General features: G+C 39.8%; 1 protein-coding gene across 7 annotated transcripts in view; it reads left to right on the top strand.

Annotated features, from left to right (window-relative positions):
- The first annotated feature begins 4,974 nt into the window (after positions 1-4,974).
- Positions 4,975-21,282, top strand: part of pax2a (paired box 2a) — a 28,047-nt gene continuing 11,739 nt past the window's right edge. Inside the window, exons 1-9 of one of the 7 annotated variants that reach the window (XM_016511399.1) lie at positions 4,975-5,312; positions 6,837-7,014; positions 7,278-7,298; positions 7,769-7,966; positions 11,036-11,121; positions 11,268-11,387; positions 12,237-12,281; positions 17,886-18,061; positions 20,014-20,134. In XM_016511399.1, coding sequence (XP_016366885.1) covers positions 5,270-5,312; positions 6,837-7,014; positions 7,278-7,298; positions 7,769-7,966; positions 11,036-11,121; positions 11,268-11,387; positions 12,237-12,281; positions 17,886-18,061; positions 20,014-20,134 — 988 coding nt within the window. In that variant the 5' untranslated portion in view covers positions 4,975-5,269. Of the gene's footprint in view, positions 5,313-6,836; positions 7,015-7,277; positions 7,299-7,768; positions 7,967-11,035; positions 11,122-11,216; positions 11,388-12,236; positions 12,282-17,885; positions 18,062-20,013; positions 20,135-21,282 lie in introns of all 7 variants that reach the window. The other 6 variants (XM_016511414.1, XM_016511393.1, XM_016511406.1 and 3 more) reach the window with 6 other exon arrangements.

Genomic DNA, 21,282 nt, shown 5'->3' with positions numbered 1-21,282 from the left:
TGTATATGTCATTAGGCATTAATTGCATTAACCTGGTAATTAAATATGCAACATCAAGGTAAACTATTCAGCAACATAGTATCAATGTTACATTTCCCACATTTAGTACATTTTTAATATAGCCTATATATATAAACCACCAACCCCCTCCCACAAAAAAAAATCGAGCGCTTATAAACACGTAACAAAGTAACAAAACATGTCAGAACGCTTTAATATAACAACATGTACTTAATCTGACTTCGTAACATATTAACATAATTCCAAATTCCGTATTAGCTCGTTTATTTAGTTAGACCCTCCTACTGAGAACAGGTTCACCTTAAAGTTCAGCCAATGAGCAGCACGAATCAGTTATCACAACCATTCACGCAGCCGTTACGCGAACTTCTGAGCAAACTTCATTCAAGTTCACGATCAGAAGATTTTAAGCTGATAAGTGCACACGTAAGCATATAGATATATTTTCAAATGATCATGAATATTCATCGGTACAAGTCCTACCTTTGAGTCTCCCATAGCCTACACGTAAACGCCTGCGTGCGGATCTTAGCATATGTCCATATTCTCAGTCCCCTTTTACTTCCAGCAGACAAGTTTTATTCTTTTTATATAACACCTGCAACGCTTTATTTGCTTTGATTGCTATTTTCCCTCCTTTATCAATCTAGTTCAGTGGAGCAGAGGTTGCTCTCCTTTTTTTGTTGTCGTCTAAACCGTTTAGTTTTGGATGATCGGTCAAAGGTTGTGAAAAGCAGCGGGGAGAGGCTGGACGCCCAGCCGAGGAGGGAACGCAGGAGGCCGGACAGATCTAGTGGGCTGCATCGACGAAACGGACCATTAGACAGGGAAAAGCCATGGCTCACAGCTCTGGTCGATCAGGTAAGCGCAGGGCTCTCTTTTCGTCTCGCCAAACAGTGTGAGTGTTTATTTTCTAGCGGTAGGGGTGAGTCGCCGTCAGCTCAGGTAAGAACATACAGTAGGTGTACTTTACAAACGCAAACTACTTGACCAGCGACTAACCTTTATTGACCGCCCTATAATGTTGCAAGTCTGCTCTTACGGTAGTTCTTTGCGTGCTGAAAAGTCTGGCATTTGCCTTGTAAATCTGTACATTTAAAGTGGCAACTGATTCACGCTGGGATTATGCTATTATGCGATGTTATTAGCTGGGCCCGTGTGTTGACATAACTGCTCACTGTAATCCATAATAGTATTACTACGGGATCTCCCATTGAATCATTCAAATATTAATTTCCCCCTAACATCAGCCTTTTTGCGATTGCATAGTTTTATGGCAATATTAACATTACATAAATGAATATTTCCAACGTTATTATTATTATTACTACTAGTACTGTCGTTGTTGTTATTAATATTAGGCTACTGTTGTTGTCGTTGTTGTTTATGATGTTCGGTTAATTGAAAACATAGATCATATGCTAATCCACTTTTCTATTTTGGGTGTAAATGCGAAGATCAATATAACACTTGTAATAATCTAATTAATTATGGTAAAATTAAAAGCAAGTACAAAATCAATCTCTGATGCTGTGGACAGAACTCAATTGATGGTCCATCTGTTCCCTCTATAGACATCATGAATGGGTAATCTAAAGACACAGCTGATATCATGACTGCGTTGTGAATGCCGTTTTGTTGTTTTGGTTACAGCGGTCAAATTTTTGCAACCTTCATATTTTGGTTTATTGAGGTATTGGATTTTAAAACATCTCAATTGTAATTAATTTATCGATAAAATAGTTTTTGTATAATTTAGGTATTGTGCAAAACACTATTATCATTATTATTATATTATCATTACTATTATTATTACTATTAATGCCAGTGTTATTTGCAAAATTCTTCTATCTGTTTAATTTCTGTGATAGCCTACTCTAAACTTGACCAGAGATTGTTTAAACTTTTTTCAGTTCTAACTTTTTTTCCCAAGGAAAAAAATCTGTTTTTTTGTTTTTTTTTCGGCGTTTGTGATAACTCAATACCTCTCGAAAAACACAACTAAATACGCTATTTTAAAACAATCCGGCGACTGAAATTCGCAGTAAGCGTATCAGACTTCTTAAAATTCCATTATGGGTTACTCCTGCTGTAAAAGCTAAGGATACTTGCATTCAGCTCCAGCACACTGACGTGGACAGCAGGTTTAGTGGAGTGGAAAGTATCGATTGGTGACGTTGAGAATATTACAGTGAATGAGATGAAACCTATGGGCTTTTTAAAAGTGGGAATAGAAATATTGGATAGTGGAACAGAAGTGATTTTCTGCGTTCTCATTGGACGTTCATCGCTGTTCACTTTGACTAACAAACTTATGTGGCGTATAGCAGAGGCTGTCAAAACAGATGCACTATACCACTGCACCTTCTCTCTCTTTCTCTGTCTGTCTCTCTCTTTGACATGTTCGATTACTCTCTCCAAAACCTCATGGGTAGGTCTAAAAAAAGAATGCAAAATGTAAAACGTGTTTTCAAACAAACCAGACCTTTACATTTTTTTTTTTTTTTTTGCATGTTTCTTGTTTATTTAAAATGGCACGCTTGCAATTTACCTTTTCCCTTGCCCAGCTGTGATAGGACGGTAATATTATAGGAAAACTATATATATATATATATATATGTGTGTGTGTGTGTGTGTGTGTGTGTGTATATAAACATCGAGGAGCCACATGAAATATAATTTTATATTGTAGCACAGAAAAAGTCTCAATATCCCGCTTTTAGTATTCAATGGCCACTGTGATCAGTTGCAATTAGTTTTCCTATCTTTTAACAGAGGAAGTAACTAATATAGTAAAAGGGAGTGGAGGCAAAAAGCTGGGGTCTTGCGGGGAAATAAAAACAGCTTTAGGGGAAATGTGTAGTCGAGTGTGAAATTACAGCCCATGGTGTTACATATTGTACCAGAAGCTCCCTCCAAAAATACTAACAAAAAGAAGAATCGTCCCCAAATTTAACCTGAAGGCATAACATAACATAGCCTCCTGTTCTTTTAGCCGAACCTACAACGGTCACAGGTCGAACACTTCATAAATCTGTAAGATCCTTCTTCAGTCAAGCACTTTTTACTAATTACTACAAGCATTTTTGTTTTAAACACAGCATTTGTAGTGCTTAAATTCAGATCTGTGCGTACGTGCAATTTTACAAAAAAAGAAAGAAAGAAAAAGAAAACAGTAAAAACAATAATAATGGCAACAACGATAACAGTGATAACAGTTACAGCAATAACTGAGTGCGATGCGTAAAATTAGTGCATACCATTGTATTTGAATTTTAACTGTTAAAAAAATTAAAATAATTTTTTTTCATAAAAAAATATGAAATTTAAGACGATAGCACGCTGACTTTATCGCCTGCTTTAAAAAGTGATAAAAAGTAAACATGATCACAATATGTTCCAGGATCTAAAAACTTATTCTGAAATAGCTTTTTTTTCTGAGACAAGTACCTATATAAACATTTTATATCGATTTATTAGAAATGTTGCCTAGATAGATAGATAGATAGATAGATAGATAGAATTGGTTTAAAATAAAAATAGCGAAAAGATAGAAGAGTCTAAAATAATAATAAAAAATAGCGAAGCGTCAACTGAAGCACATGGGTACACTCAGTGATTAACTATTGCATAAACAAACGGACAAAACCACGAGTCAACGATGAACAACCATCGATTTCAGTTCTACAAAACATTTTTTCTTATATATCTGAGCAAAAATAACATGAAAAATAAATAAAAATAAGAAAATAAATAAAACCTACCTCACTAACAAACATTAAGTTAATCAACAATCAAAAATGTTGTTGGGTAGCCATAAAACAAACTTCAAGAGCCTCCCTCAGTCAAATAAAGCAAACTAAGCAGCGCCATCTACAGAAATACCTACAAGACAGCAGTTCAAACAGCATGGTCAAGACACAATCCTTTTACTCACATTTGACAGGCCAGCGAACTTAGTAGTGTTGTTACAGTACCAAAAGCAATGATAATATTTATAATTCTCGATTGTCATATAGCTGTCAGATGCAGCAAATATTTGTCAGAAATTCAGATTGTAGGCTATATTTATATCTGTACATTGCGTATATTTATGCTTTATATTATTGTTTACATTTTTCGTATTTCCTGTTTTAGAAAATAAATGCCAAAATATTGCTTAATTTATTATTTAACGCCAATGCATTAGCCTACAATCGATGTTCGGTGGAAAAATGTGAAAACACCCGACAAGACCTAATTGAAAGAAAAACAGACAGTAGAAATTGAAAACATTGTTATAAAGATTAAGACGTTCCTTCATCTTAAAATAGTCTCATCTTGACAACATTATGCCCATCAACAACACAACATTTTTTACATTCAGTCTACGTTTAGGTCACCAATATGATTCAAACATGATTCATGTAGTTTGACAACATACAGTTTAGAAATACCGCGATGCCTGGCCGCTGCTGGTACCGCTTCCTTTCCACTTGTCTTTTAATTTCCTCGATTTTTTTTAACCCATCTCTGCTCATTTCCCTGTTTGCATCCCTCCCCTTCCGAAGTGTCAGATGAAGAGACCTCCTCATTTGGTGCTCCAGCTTTTTGCGTTGGCGAATCACAAAGTGTTGGAATCTATTGCCTTTGTCTGACATGTCATCCATCTCTATGCGAGGGGGGATCTGGGAAGGAGGGGGGCGGTGGACTGCAGCTTTTAGAAACAGACACACTGAGAAGAGGGGTTTCAGTCTCAGCCCAAAGCTTCTAACAGGCACATCCCATTCTTGAAGAGAGGGGGACCGAGAGACACTCGCCGTGTCCATGTTTTTTCCTGTCATCCCCGCTCGAATCTGACTGTACCCCTCAGACTTTACCAGAAACGCTTCTCCAATATCGAGGAATTTACACTGCAGTTTCATCAGAGGACACTGGAGGAGACGCAACCACTAATGTTTGCTTTCCCTTAAATATGTAGCTAACAAATATTAACTGAACGACTGATTACGCTAACGTTCCTGCGTAAAATATTTTTTTTTGAGAGACCAGTGCAGGACATGATCTGCACCTGACCAGCCTCGTGTCTTCACTGAATGGACTGATCAGCACGAGATAAAGTTCGTCGCGCGCTGAAGAACTTCTGTTCACTGGCATCGGAAGCACTGCGCTTTTAACGGATAGCGATCTTTATTAATTCCAATTAAAGCTACATAATCAAGGCGAGACGGCGACCTCAGTCGATTATCTTTCCTTCCTTTGCTATCCCATGGATATTCACTGCAAAGCAGACCCCTTCTCGGCGATGCACCGTGAGTAAAATATCAGTATTTTCCTTAAAAATCTCTACCTCGGTTAGCATAAATAAAGTCTAAATTGTTCATCGTTTCGGTAGAGTTGGCTTTGTAAGACTATATAACCTTTGCGCGTTAAGCTATTTACTCTTACTAAGTTTTCCAAAGCTCTTACAAGAAATGTAGGAAATTATTGTTTAAATATTTTTATACTTTGACGCTCAGTAAAGCGAATACGAAAAGTAGTCACCGCGAATAAAAATACGATCGCTTCTTATATTTAGCGGCCTTTAAATCGTTTGTTCAAAAAGTCGATTACAATATTTAGCTTAATTTTAAATTAATTATTCTGCCTTGTATGTAAAACGTAAATGATTATGATATTATAAACAATACATTTATTATTTTTAACTTCATTATCTGAGTAAATTACCGGTACATGTGGGATGGCAACAGATGTAGTTACAGCAAGAATATAAATATAAATCAAAATCGCCAGAAATGTCTAACATGTGCCAACACAATAATACCAGATGAATTGCAAAAGATTAAATTATTATACAAAACACTGTCTTTAAAAGCTCTGCATTTTAAAGCGAGGAATTTCTAATGGAAATAAATATGCTCTACATTTTAAAAATCAGAGAAAATGCCTGATGTTTGCCATAATAATTTGAAAGAGTTGTTTGTGCGATATTTGTTGAAAACACCGTATTGTAACAAGATGACGGAAGGCCTGGGTCTAATTTAAATAATTAATTCTTAATTATTTTGCAGTAGCCTACTCCATGGTTGTAATATGAGTTATCAAAGCTCTTTTTAATTATTTACAATAATCGTGCAAGGAAAATTAAACAGGTTGAAACATAATCTATGCGACATGTGTTTGGCTGCAATGGAATAGTAGAGGAAAATACTACCTAACTGCAGCGGGTCTTATGGGTAGAATAGCACATGACGTTTGCAGTGTTTACAATCATGAGTGCGTATAAAAAGATGGTTATGTTTGTATTATTATTATTATTATTACAATAGTAGATATTTATCGTGCTATTGTGCTGACAAAATATATCTATAAACATAAAGAAATTAATTGAACTAACTATAAATTAAAAACTACTGTCCAACGTGCAAAATTAATTTGTTTTAACTTTATGAGGAAAACATTAACTGTCGCCGCGTGAACCTTTCAATAGCCTTTTTTTATATTGTCATAGTACAACAACAACAACAAAAACAGTACAAATAAATATAAAAAGAACTGGGACGTCAAGACCTTTTACGGATACATTTTCCATCATGTTTCTTAGTTAAGATAAACATTATAGCCTAACTATCTTATTGTTTATCGTTGTCCACATGGGCACAGGTATGTGTGTGTGTGCGTGCGCGCTTCCATGCGGAGAGTGTTAAAAGGGAGAAAGAGAGAAAGGGTGAGGGGAGAAAGAGAAAATTAAACGCTTCTGTATGGTAGCCATGTTAACGGCGCAGCCTATCTTTCTATATGTATGTAATGTTATGCTTTTTGTGTCTGTGTTGTTGTATCCCATATAGGGCACGGCGGTGTGAACCAGCTAGGAGGGGTGTTTGTGAATGGCAGACCCCTACCTGACGTGGTCAGGCAAAGAATCGTGGAGCTCGCGCACCAAGGAGTCAGACCTTGTGACATCTCAAGACAACTACGGGTCAGCCATGGCTGTGTCAGCAAAATTCTCGGAAGGTACGAAAAAGTACAGATGTAGTAAATTTGTCCAGTTATAGGCCTACACGTGTAGAAATAACAATAGTAATGAAATGTTTGCTTCATGTAAATAAACATCTTAAACATTATTGTACTGTGATTTGTCGTATTAGTAAGTTTTTCCCTTTTAGTGAAAAGGTCTAATATTAAACATTTCTGACCTTAAATTCATTGTTGAGGAGGAAGGATATGTTTTCTAGGAAACTGTTATAGATTTTTGAATTTTCTGAAATATTTTTCAGCTATCAAAAGGATCTTATAAGGTATTCTGCACTTTAAATGTTCCTTAGAAATTATGAGATATGTGTTGGTGGCATGTATTAATCGTGGGGTGCATGGGACACATCAGTCGCTAAAGAAACCGTTTGATAAATGGATGATTACGATTTTAGATCGCAGCATACGAACGTTAATGATTCAACACGGAAAACATATCAAATGTAGGCTAGGCCTAGGTGTTAAAATAAAAATGACACATTTTCCCGTCAGCAAGGGTTGGGAAGAAAAATCACACATGATAATTTAAAACTCAAATAAATAAATAAATAAATATATTAAATATATTAAATTAACAGATTATATAACTAGCCTATTTATGACCCGTATCCATAACGCACTGTTTATAAATATGCTCAATGCCACACGCTAGCAAACAAAGAAGAAGAAAAAAAACCCAGTACTCTGACATGTAAGGAATTTTTTAAATAACGAATTATCGTTCATCTTTTTCCAGATACTATGAAACCGGCAGTATTAAACCTGGAGTTATTGGGGGTTCCAAACCAAAAGTGGCGACGCCCAAAGTTGTGGATAAAATCGCAGAATACAAGCGGCAGAATCCCACAATGTTCGCCTGGGAGATCAGAGACCGACTCCTGGCCGAGGGCGTTTGTGACAACGACACAGTACCAAGTGTTTCATCTATAAACAGGTAAAGCCATTTGAATTTCGATTTTCAGTTTTGAAATTTCGAATTAATTTGAAAGCATGATGTCCAAGACAGAACAGAACTATTAATTCCGTTCTCTACTGACCTTCAGCAGTACTGTTATTAAAACGGCGACTCCTAACACTTACGGCCAAATTATCATCAGCTAATTTGAAAACCCTTTAGAGGCCTTGTACAGAAAACTACACATCGTTTCCAATTGACAATGCGTATTCAATGGGTGACGTTTTTTTTTTTTTTTTTAATTCTTGCTCTCGGGGTGGTCTCAAATGTGCAATTCAATCCCAAATCTGTCCACAGCCTGCAGAGGATCTATAGTTGAGGTCGCGAAAATCACATCTGCCCCGCTGAAAACCAATCAATACTCTGTAACCAGATCCAGTTGCACTGGGAAATACGCGACTAGACATAACTGCCTTATACGGAATCTCAGTAGTTCTAATATATATATAGTACGCAAGACAAAAAAAAAAAGTTAAGGTATTTAAACGGGTTTGAAAAAAGGCGATGTGTATTTTTTTATATTTTCTACTTATTTTAACTATAAAAAATAACAACAACAATAATAATAATAATAATAATTATTATTATTATTAAACAAGAATAGTGTAGTAAAATTATGTAATAATTTGAAATATTGTGGGTGTGTAACTGGGCTTCTACCTCAGCAATTTCAGTGAGCTATTAAACTTAGCAAGGACTAACAAACAAGTCATTGTCATTTAGTTCTTATGTTATCATAAATAATGCAAGGCAGATCACATGCAGCCCCACTTTGCTTATGCCTACCTACATTAAATCAGTCAGCTGAAAATAAAAAGTCCTAACAATTAGTTACCATTCTTTTTCTTATTTCTCATTAAAATACAAAGGCTAGCAAGACTATCCCAAGTGAGATGGAGTCGTGGTGGTGGGAGGGGGGCGGAAGAGTGGAAGAACAAGGTGAAAAAGGCCTACCTGCAAGCAGGAGTAATGAACTTTGGTTAGGAGGCACTGTTCCATAGAGCTGGCCAGCAGCATTACATTTTAATGAGCTGAAGAGAGATCATGGGCCGACCCACACAAGACATTTCCTAGGGAAAAAAAAAAAGAGTGAGGCTGAAAAAATTCATTTCATGCACTATGGCTGCTTAAAAAGGGCAATTTGAACAGGTCTCAACACATGTATGCGGTAAATTTTTAATCTGCATTAATGACATGAAAGAAGAGCCAATAAACCTTCGTTTCCAATGTTGTTCAAGTTGTCATCTCAGAGGAGGCCATTGTAAGGACCTCTGTTTATGTATAAAATTAATATGTATAATGATGTAGCTGGAATTTATTTCAACTGCTATTCTGAATCATACAAAGTTGGGTTTTCTGTGCTCAAGGAACACATATAGGATAAAAGTACCTGAGCTAATCATTTCAAAACTTGCCTGTATTATTGAATAAAATTGGATTTGTTACAGTAAACACTAGAACACTCTTCTTTAACTTTGATACTGCTGAAAGCAGGCAAGTGCAAACAAAATGCAAATACAATATTTTAACACTTCCTATGATCATAACAGAACATTTAACACAGGCTGCAGTCGCCTAGTCAAGCTGTAAGCCTTGTGCCATTTCAAACAGGTGTTCTTGTACCGTCTAAAAGTATTCCCTCACCAGTGAGCAGACTTCAGAGGCAGGACCCTCATGCACTGAGCGCTTAAGAGGTTGACCTCTGCTCTGTTGACATTAGAAGATGTCCCAGCTTTAAGCACATTTTCTCTGCATGAATTATTAAAGATTACACACTGTCTGGGGTGTTCTCTGTGTCCTCCTCACAGCATGAAGTCACTGGCACACAACCAGTTCTGAGCCCTTCTATCGCCTGAATCCTAAGCGTCCTTTCAATAGCATCGATTCATATTTTAATATTTCTACAGGGAATTCTAAGCACCCTGGCAAGTCATTAATTCACACCTTCCAAATAGCTCATTCGATAGCGAGAACATGGATCCAAGCTATTGAATTTGTGTGGCTAATGCAAATCGTAGGGTTAAATCATTGTTTGGTTGGATGTTAAAAAATTCACACAATACTTATAATACTTAAATAGATTTTGCTATATAGATTTTTTTTTTTTTTTTTACTAAAAATATAATTTTTTAAATCTTGCCAGTTCACTTCACTCAAATCATCAGCACATACGGAATAAGGATTTCCTTAGTAATGAAATTTACATCCATGTTATAGTTTATACAAATGTGAAAATGTGTAGCCAACGAGTATAAATGTGTTCCTGGAATAAGGTGACAGCTTCTTCTCTCAAAAGCGTGTCCCAGATTAAAGACATCAGATGCTGCAGTGGGCTTTGGTGAAGCAATGAGACACTATTGCTTTCCTGTCACATATAATTTATAGCCCTCCATTTGCATCTGTTCTTCTCTGCCTCTAATTCCCAACTTTTTTTTATCCCCAAGTCCCAATCAATAGGACCTCATCCGCACTGGCACCCCTGAATGTTTGTGCTAGAAAAAAAAATTTCGGATCTGGGAAGTCAGTATCTACACTCTACAAGCAATCTTCACTTGCTTCAGTGAGGAGGAGGATAGAGGGAGAGATTGAGATAGATAAAGAAGGAGAGAGGGAGAGAGAGGGAGATTATTAAAGCTGAGGCCAGTTCGAGGCAGTGAAGCTCATCATTGAGGTGAATTGATGTGATTTCATGCTTTGTTTGCAAGATCATTCAGACCAAAGTGCAATGAAGACTTTCCCCCATATCACACCTTCGAGGTAGTGGGACTTTATCATATTTCTAAAGATGGGATCCCATTTGATTGAATCCACTCTCTCCGCGGTAGCTCCCACTCTGCCTCGCACATCTACTCCATGATTGGCCCTAATACCCCAAGATTGGTTATTTGTGACAGAATCAGTGCATCTATATAGCAAGGCCCCAAAACAACACTAGAGTTTTACACAGGCATTGGGTCGCATCAGGCTGTGTGAAAGCTTACCGTAAAGTGATCCAGCCAACCAGCTGCAACTTCGATTCATCGTGTTCTTTTAACTGTCATTTCGTAGGATAATTCGAACCAAAGTTCAGCAGCCTTTCCATCCATCCTCTGACGGTACAGGAACGCCTCTCACCACAGCGGGACACACTATAGGTGAGACAGCATATACTGTATTTTGCATATAAACATAAAAATTGTAATGACATCAATTATGCCTGTGACCTAATGTTAATTCATTCTCTTTTAAGGTGATCTTGAGAGCACTCCATATACGTTAACCTATTCCTGTGCTCTTTCAGTGCCCAGCACAGCCTCCCCACCTGTGTCAAGCGCTTCCAATGACCCTGTGGGGTCCTACTCTATTAATGGCATCCTAGGAATCCCTCGCTCCAATGGCGAAAAGAGAAAACGCGATGATGGTAAGAGACTGGATTTCTCTCCATCGCTTTTATTCCCCTTTCACTCCTTTTCTAGGCCTCTCTACAGCCCCCTGTAATTTCCAATTTGTGTGGGGAGATGAAGATGGCATTTTGATAGCACTGGACAAAGCATTTTGTAAAAGAAAAAAGCGCTCTCAAGTGACTTGTTATGTAGTAAAGCAGATTGGACTATTTCATTCAGCCGCTTGATACTATGGTGTTTGCACGGCTATAGCACATTTTATTTGATGATACAGTAGCTCTGCGCAAACAAGAATATGCCTACATGCTATCATTTGGTCTGAATCATGACAGCATAACGCTTAGGTAGTGTGTCAGGGATACGGCTTTATGCTTTTTGTAAATAATACAGGTCAACGAAATGAAGACAAAGAAATCAGCAATGTAAATACAAGAGATGCATGAGGAAATGTGCTCAGAACCGACTGGAAATGCAGAATGCAATGCAAAAACGGCCTGATGTGCGATTTATAATTGACTTCTAAAGACATATTCTGATGTTTTAATTTCTCACAATTTTCTGGCTGTGTATTTTTTGGTTTTGAAGAACTGAAATAGCGGCAAAATGGGGGCTGCCAACCTGCTCATGCCAACATTCTCTCTCCTTTTCTAAATGAGAGGGCACATACCGCCTGAGGCCTAATGGCTGATCGGCTCTTCATACAATCGCCTTTTGAATGCTAGTGAATAAACATCCATGTGGCACCGGGCCGAACGGGAACACAGAAAGTGCTGTAGTCAAAGGGAGGTTGAAGTGGTTGAAAATTATCTCTTAAAACATTTATCAAAGCAGGGCTACTTGCTTCTTTTATGTTTCCATCTCTTTAGTTCTCTGGAGTGGCAACCACTTGGATGGGAGGAAAATAGGATATTGTAAGTTCCGTTAGCCCACCTTCTCTTTGCTTGCTCAATCACAAGCCACTCGAGTCTGATCAAGTGCTCTGTGAGGGTGTGTGTGAGTGTGTGTGTGCATGTGTACGTGTAGGGTTGTGTGTCGAGGGGAGGGGGATGAGACTGAGCGCACTGACGCTTAATGATATCTTTATGGAGAGAGCTCTGGATCATATATAAACACTGTGAGAAAGCGACTGTGGCAAATCACATTTGCTACAGCGTGGAAAGCTCTTACCGAGACCGTCGTGGGGCTTTTCCTCTGTCACTGTCATAGGCCGTTTGCTCCTAAAAACAGAGAAGGGACATAACATAAGCGAGAGGGGATTACCCAGCTAAACGGCAGCGGCGGTAGTTATTCCTAGTTTGATTAGAACTGACACAACGTGAAGAGTGGATGAAGGGCTTGAGTGTAATTGCATCATAAAACACTAGGCGGGAAAACACGAGTTTACTTGTGTGCACAATATCAAATTTAATACTGCTTCAGCGAGGATTGCCTTTCATTATAACGACTAGAGTAAATATTCCCATCGTTGCCAATGTGTTTCCCTCCTCTGGCATCGCACAACCTTATGCAGGTCTCTCAAGGTGTACCGAGACATTTGTAGGGCATATGTCATGCCGTGTCCCTGATGAAGAGCTCATGGCTGGTAATTTGATACAGTGCCAAATGTCTAAAAAGCTTTGTGTTATTTAAACTTAGCCCTTATTTCACACCGAGACATCAGGGAGGCAGAGCGACAGCCAGTGTATGGTTTCAATTTCATAGCAGCCCAGCAGCCTTGGGCTACCTGAGCCTTATTTGGCTGGGCGCAGCCAATCTTCCCTTCATTAGATGATGACATAACAGAAATATGCTAATCCGATTTTAGGAAGAGCTGTGCAGATGCACTTTGAAACACGTAACGTGTGAAATGAGGTTAAAACCAGCCAGTTCTGGGGTGGTGTAATGAGTTAGCGTTTGATTTAAAAGATGTAGGCTTCCGCAGTCTTTATATTTGATGATGCTAGTGCCCTTTAAAAAAAAAAAGGGTCCCCCATTACAAGAGTGATATGGAGATAATGTAGTGTGACACGCGTTATGTACACCAGGTCTTTGCAAGAGGAGCTTCAGGGACACAGGTGTCATAAGAGTCATTAATCTGTCATTTTCATGTGTTATTGCAAATTAAAAGTAGCGTGTTACTCGCCGGCTACGGGTGACGTTCGGCGAAGCATGGACCGTCGGAGGAAGGGAGGGAGAGAGGGAGAAGGAGGTAGGGGTAGGGGTTTGGGTTGGGAGCCTCCCAAGATTAGTTCTTTGGTGGCAATAGCTCCCCGCAAGTTGAACATAGTGACATTTAAGAGAATTTGCAATTCTGCAGAGAAAAGCTATTAATTCACAAATTAGCACCCCTTCCCTCTATCATGGATGTGCAAGCTATTGAGGAGACAAAAGAAATAGCCTAAAGGGGAAGAGAGAGACACAGCCCTATCTGTGTAAAGATTGGTTTATATGTCTGCAAGCAGTGATACCAATTATGCCAGCACAGAGAATGCGCCTCAACCTTATTGCTGCCTTCACAGGCCCTTCAATCCATTGCCAGATTTATTTGTGTATCTCATTATGGAAAATAGAATGCTTCTCTTGCCAAATGCATTAATGGCAAAAGAGGGAAATTAAGCTTGTTTGGGATTTCTCATTTGTCAAAGTTAATACTTTGTTACAAAATGGCACAAATGAATGAACTGAGTTAATTACTAGCGGTACAGGCACAAGTTGCGTATTTCCACGCTGTTTTGTTCTCACCCGTTTTGTGTAACCCGGCTCTCTTCCATCTGTATGAAACCAAACATAACCTACATAGGGAGCAGGCCGATTGCAATAAATTGCGTGCGAAAACACAGACTTGACGCTTGAATCAGCTGTGGGAGCGTGCGTTCACATGAAAGAAATGAAAGTGGGTTGATTTATAAGACCTAGCCGCATATTTATTTGACGTTAGCACGATAAAGAGATTACATCCGTGCCATTGTGGTACAAGAACGCAAAAGTTTCACTTATAGCTTGTTTGTTCATCTAAAAGTATTGCTTTGAGAGTGAGCGACAACACACTTCAAATCCCCATGCTAAAATAGTTTGGCCCACAGCGAGAATGCTTTAACCTGTGCTTCCATTTCATGGCCTGTGAGATTCTATTGTGTCAATATGGATTCTACTTTAAAAAAGAATAGAAATGAAATACATCCAAACCAAGAAATGGATTGGCCTCAGTCTAAATCGAATAAGAACATCCCACCGATCTCATCATGATGATAGCCTCTGTATGAAAGAGAAAGACCAGATTTGAAAGAGGCTGCCGAGCGTAACCAGCAGAGAAGAAGGTGCCGGGCTCCTTATCAAAGGACACAAAAGGTCTATGCCCCCGCTCGGCTGATACATCTGCATTCAAGCAGACCCGCTGCCCCGGCCTGGCCGATAGCTCAAACGTGAAAATCTGCAGCACGAAAACATCTAAGGACAGGGTGGTTCGCTCGAGGAGGAATCATGTCAGGGAAAAGTCAATTATGAACGCTGATGCTGAGAATTAATGGTGCGCCGCATTACGCAGATTTTAAAAGGAAAGAGAGCGAGAGCGAGGGAGATACGCATTCATTAATTGCGTTCCAGAACGTTGCGTCACATGAGGCCGATGTGCTAAATGACGGACCGGGTGTGAGTACAGTATGGGTGAGAGGAGAAACCCATGATGACAGCGGTAGCCTGAGAAAAGAAAAAAGGAGAGAAAGCGCAGCTCCTACTTGCAGCCTGCACACTGCTCAGCAACGCTAAATTGAATTAATAAAGCCTTTAAACACGCTGTAACATAACAGGAAATTAACAACCCCGGTTGTGCAGCTGCTGCTGCTGCCACCTCGCTCTTTCTCTCCTTCCATCTCTCTCTTGTTCTTTCTCCCATTGTCTCGTCTTCTTCTGATTTAGTTATGTGCTGTGCAGCCTTGCCGCACCGTAGATTTCATAAATAGGGGTGCCAAGCCTCTTTTCCTATTTGCTTCTCCAGCCTATATAATGAGTGCATACCCACACAAATTCCTAGTTTTTGAGCAAGTATAAAAAAGTTACTTTTTCGTTAGATAAAAAAAAAAATTTCAATAGGAACACTCAACTTCAGGCTTAAAGGGACAGTTCATCCAAAAATTTTAATTCTATTATTTACTCACCCTCATGTTGTTTAAAACCTTTATATTTTTTCTTTAAATCCATACATTGAAAGTCAATAGGGTCCCAAACATTGAAACAATTCTTCAAAACATTTTAACAGAAGAAAGTCACAGCAAAATGATGACAGAGGTTTTATTTTTGGGTGAACTACCCCTATATGAGTGGATGTGTGATATCAGGTCAAGGGTCACAGGGGTCACGAGACCCTCATTTGCTTTTCAAAAAGCTCCCTCATCCAAACCAGCCTTATCTGATGAGATGAAAGCAGGAAGCTCAGCACTGTTCTCTTAAAAGTATGTCACACCTGCCCGGTCAACCCTAAACACACACGTCCTAAACCTAATATATTCCCTCAGAGTTCATATCACAAATTTAGGACATTCCACTTTAAAATATACAAAAGCACTTACATGTACGGACATTGACTACGTACAGTGCATCTATTAAAATGACAAGTTCACCATGATAAGCCCTTGACTGTCTCTTGTTCTTAGTTTTATTTGAACTGGACTCTCCAGAGGAGGAAGCCCAGGGGAGGCCTGTTTTATGGACTCTGGTTATCTGATCTGACAGAGCTCTAGTCCCATAGCACCAGAGTGCTAATGCAGTGGGATGTCAAAACAAACACACTCAAGTGTTCAAATGAAATCAATATAGCACGAGCACTGATGAAAACAGGAGCCATATACTGTACATAGTCTAGACAGCATCACCACATTCAGACTGACTCTCTGTTAAACGTTCAAAAAACTCCAGTGAGAAATGCTGATCTAACCTAAATCTCCCCTAACTGTAACGTAATGGAGAGCAGCCCAGCCCCCACAGCTCAAACCGCGGCTCCGTCCCCTGTGTCAACTAGCGGCCCTGCGCGCTTTGGGCTTTTGAGTATGGGAAACATGCTGCACCGAAGCAAATGACGAACGCCTGCTTATTGATCGCAGTTTGCACTTAGACCAGCTGATAGAAAGTAATTAATGACTCTATTTTCTGTACCAAAGAGAACAATTGAGGTTTATATGGCAACAACACACAGACTTATAGAAGGCCCCCAAGGGAACTGTCTATAAAAAAAGCCTCTGATCAAAAAAAATTACTCAGATAATACGAAAAGAAAAAACACAACAAAACAACCACAACTGGAATTAATAGGAAGAGAAAAAATGTCACCTCAGTGTAGCTTAAATACACACTCACACACACGTAATATCTCCCAGTCTCTTATCAGACCTCTCTGTGGATCTATTTCTCCTAAAAGTCAGTTCATCCTGTGGCCTCAGCCATTGAAAAAAGGTCAAGCTGGTGGGTAGAATGGCAATAAACCCCCTGAAATGGTACTATCAGTGGAACATGATTGATCAATTGAATTCCATAGCACAGAAAAATGTGGGATTAAGTAGAGTATTATACGCACAATGAGTTGAGGCATGATGTTCATTTCAAGTTCATTTCGCCTCTCTCCTGCCACCAGATCAGGCAATCAATAGGGGCCTTGCATATCATATATCACTACGCTCTCGCCGAGGAGAGAACATAATCTGCTGCAAATTTAGAATGACAGATTTGTAAGGGAGCAAAAAAAGCCCCTCCACCACCAGAAACACGGGAGGCGGGAGGCTGCCGGCCCGACTGCCGAGGTTGCACGAACGTTTGCCGAATGTTTGCGGAAGGGCTTCCGGAATAGCAAAATGAGGAGCCGGGGAAAGAAGGCTACCTGCTTCGGCAGGGTGATGAGGTCACGGTCTGAGGGGAAACTGTTCATTTGTTTATAGAGAGCGAGATGGAGGGAAATGCATAAGCTGGCAGTCAAGCTGTGTAATTGTATTCAAGCCGGCACTGGCCTCCCATTTTTCCAGGGAAAAGCAATCTGAAAGTGAAAGCAGCATTACATTCTAAAGGAAATTGTGCCTTTTAAATAATAGCTCTCCATTTTCCACCAGCCCACTGACGGGAAAGAGAACAAGGTGGCTCACGCTAAAACACATGGCGTTCCCAACAAGTATATGTTTGCTCTGAAGGTAATCCATCAATTACTGCAGGCCTATCAGATGATGACGGTGCTGATGCCGATCTGGGATGGGGGAGGTGTGGGTCTTCTCTCTCCCACTTTGCACCGTCCACATCTTTCCCTCCCTCTCTTTCTCTCCCAGCCTCATGTGCTCTATCTTTCCACAGCTATTAGGATCGGTTTGAGGCTAGCACTGACTGAATTTGAGCTGATATACTCCAGTCTTTCATCCAGCGGTGCTGAGAGGTGCACTACAGCACTAGACGTAGCTGTTGTGTGGGTGCGGGGAGGGCGGGATGGGGTGCCTGTCCTGGGGAGAAACGGGACCATAACGACTGGTACTAGCATGTGGCCTTGTCCCTCTCTCCTCTCATAGATGGTTCAGATGGCTCTGGCCCAAACAGTGATTCTCAGGGTAGTGTGGAGAGTTTACGGAAGCACCTGAGGGCTGATGCCTTCACTCAACAGCAGCTGGAGGCTCTGGATCGGGTGTTTGAGCGGCCGTCATACCCCGACGTCTTCCCTACGTCAGAACACATCAAGCCAGAGCAGGTTAGTAATATTGAGGCAAATGGACGCATACTAACAAACTAATTCATAAACAAAAAATCTGGAGATTGTTTGCGGTACTCATTTTAAAACGGAGTGTGTGCGGACAGCAGAGCTCATTCGAACCGACAGATGTTTATTTTTCTTAAGATGAACTAGTGAAATCAAGTCACCATTCGATTTAATCCCAGACAAATGTTAACTGATGCATCTTGCCCAAGCATCACTAATATATGCATTAAATAGTGTAAGGTGCATTAAAGCCAGATTAATGTAGTTTTTAATAATTGCACATCAACATGAATCCGCTGATACGAATACAAAAAATAATTGACAAATCTTCAGTCTCATGAAAAATTATGCTGTGAAAAACAATTTTAAAAAAACTCCACCTTGTATATACAAGCTCTTATTTAAAGCTTTCGGCTTATTACAGGAGATAAGCTTTATTTACTTTCATTATACTATCAAACAACCAGTGACTATTAATTTTTCCCTTGAAACTCCAAGTAGAGGCCCATAAAGCAAAAGCAGTGGCCTAATTGAGTTCATTTTAATTTCTCTCCGATCGCAGAGAATTACACTGGTGATAAATCAGGGGGACAGCCCTCACCCCTAGTAGAGGGCCTAATTTGCAGCTAATTACAAAACTGATTTCTACTGGAAGATCAATACCAAAACGAATTGGAAATGACTTGCAATCACAAAGAGAAGCTAAGAAGGTATTAAAAAAGGCAAGGAAAGAGGCTAAACAAGAGGGATAAAACAGCCCTGGAACAGTCCAGAAAAATCACTTTTAATTTAATATAATATTAATCAGACTACATTCCCATTTATTGGTCCGTTTTTGTGCCCCCTTTTTAACTCTTGAAAGAGTGGACCTATTAGCCATGTCTGGTGTGTGAGGCCGGGCATTAAAAAGCCATTTTGAAAATGCTAAACTCAATGGGCTCACCCCTCCCACACTTCTGCCAGCCATTTGGTCATCCTTTTCAGATGGCTCTTCAGTTGCCCCACGCCCAACTTGCCCCTTTCTGCATGATAAAATAGCTGTTGTGCATCTGAGGCCAGACCAAATAGAGAGGAACATCCGCTACTGGCCAACTGAACATTTGTAGCAGACAATTAGAGTTTATCTGGAATAGAGACAGACAAGTCTGGGGTCACAGCATTTCCCATTGGGACACCGGCCCTATTGTGGTGCGCAGATGCACGAACGCACACATGCACGCAGACGTATACGAACATATGTACGCTCACAGTTTAATTCGCAAGGAACAATGGTAGCCGGAAATCTATTATAATTTGTTGCATTCGTTACAAAGAAATCTATTTAAAGAAAACCATAGTACCACAAATGACCTCAAATGCAACTTAATCCAACAAATGTAAGCGTCAATGTTTTAGCATTTAAAAATTATAACAGAAAGCTGTTTCGGGATTATGTTCGTGTCATCATTTTCTCATCCTAAAGAAAACAATTACAAATGGTCTCGAAACGAGGCCATGTTGGTAATCGAACAAAGCGCACCCGTCTCCTCCCTTGGCTGGTCAGGGGAATGACTGCAGTCAAGCACAAAGAGACAGCTGACACCCCTTCCTTTCAGTCTGTTCCAAATCCTACTCTCTGTCCCGCTCACATCCTTAATGTATGCACACACGGTTCACATTAACTCCACCAAAACCCACATGCACTGACTGGGGGAAATAAAAGTAATGTGCAAGTTTAGTACAACTGGATTTCAGGTGCCCATTTACAAAGTCAAGTGACTGAGCCGCCGCTATATTAAATCCACTTTCCTTAAATCATAAGAAATATCATAAAAAGAAGAGAGAAATAAAATAATACAGGACTGGCAGCTCAGAGGAAGAAAGCTTTCTAATTGGACACCTTAAAAGTGATGCTTGGATCCCAAGATATATCTACTTAAAGTGTCCCCTCCCCTCATTGGCAGGCTAATGAATACTCGCTACCAGCACTGAACCCTGGACTGGACGAAGTCAAGCCCAGTCTGTCAACCAGCGTCAGCTCAGATTTGGGCTCCAGCGTGTCACAGAGCTACCCGGTAGTGACAGGTAAGAGCGCTGGATCCACCGTCCTGGCTGACCGTTAGAATACTGGCATATTATGTTCATATTCTAGACTATGTGACTGTTTTATGTGGTAAAGTGAGCTTTTTAAGTTGAGCGGACAGGTGAGAGTGGAATGTGACATGTTGATCTAAAGTGGATGGATTAGTGCTGCCTGCTCTGAGGGGCCGTGTAAGAAAGGAGCAATCGAAACAGACAGGCGCTGTTACTTGCATGCAAGAAGTGATTATGGAGATTTGTTGGCCGGTGTCACTGTTCAAAAACCAATGAATTGTTTTACTACTTCACCATTGTGTACTGAAATGTTTTCTTCAGCTCATAGTTCTCAGAAAGAAATATGGCGGCCTAGCACGGTTTGGCCTTTTAATGCCGAGGCATTTTTTTTCCTTGTGGTATGCGGTGGTTAATGTCAGCCTTGCTAATTGAAATATTGTTTCATTGTTGCGGCTGTTATTACCTCAGAGAAGGTTAAGTTTACTGATAGCCAACTGTCGTGCTGAGATTAATACGCTGAGCTTTTAATAAAATTCACATAATTATGCAGGAGCCATCAAAGCCAATGAGTTCTGTGTGGGCGGAGGACAGGATGATTGAAAATTGCTGTGCCCCCTTCTCAAATGATAGCTGGATAATGTTATGTGAGAAGAAAGGGCTTTTTCCCCCCCCTCGGTAATATGTGGGAGGTAGAGTTCCCTCCAGAAAGTTGGGCCTCTGGAGAAGAAAGGTGTGTTTTTGTCCTTTGTATGAAAGCAGTCTCGGTCTAGGGAGCACCCTCATGGCAGGTGGCCTTTCTTGCACCTGGGACGGGACACACCGGGGGTCTTAGTGCAGACCACCTCTTGCTTCTGGTAGAGCGTAGGAAATGGCCATGGTGGAGAGATTTTCAAATGGTTGCTTAAGGTTTTATTGTTGTTAATGATTTCACAACGGTGTCGGTTTATGCATGCATGATGAGAATGCTTACCCCTGGCAACCTAAATAACCTAAAAAAAAATACAGTTGTAATTATGTTCTAAAGCTTTTTCAGAATGTCTAGGCTCAAATGACATATCTTGAGAGTCTTATATATTAACTGTTCCATGTCGTATTCTAAATGACTTTTGGCAGTAATAACTTCATTTATTAAAAAAAAA

The sequence above is a fragment of the Sinocyclocheilus rhinocerous genome, unplaced genomic scaffold (assembly GCF_001515625.1).
Source record: "Sinocyclocheilus rhinocerous isolate Xijiao unplaced genomic scaffold, SAMN03320098_v1.1 scaffold1243, whole genome shotgun sequence".
In the NCBI taxonomy this organism is placed as follows: domain Eukaryota; kingdom Metazoa; phylum Chordata; class Actinopteri; order Cypriniformes; family Cyprinidae; genus Sinocyclocheilus; species Sinocyclocheilus rhinocerous.
Note: the sequence above shows the minus strand (reverse complement) of the source record. Positions and strands in the feature narration are given on the sequence as shown.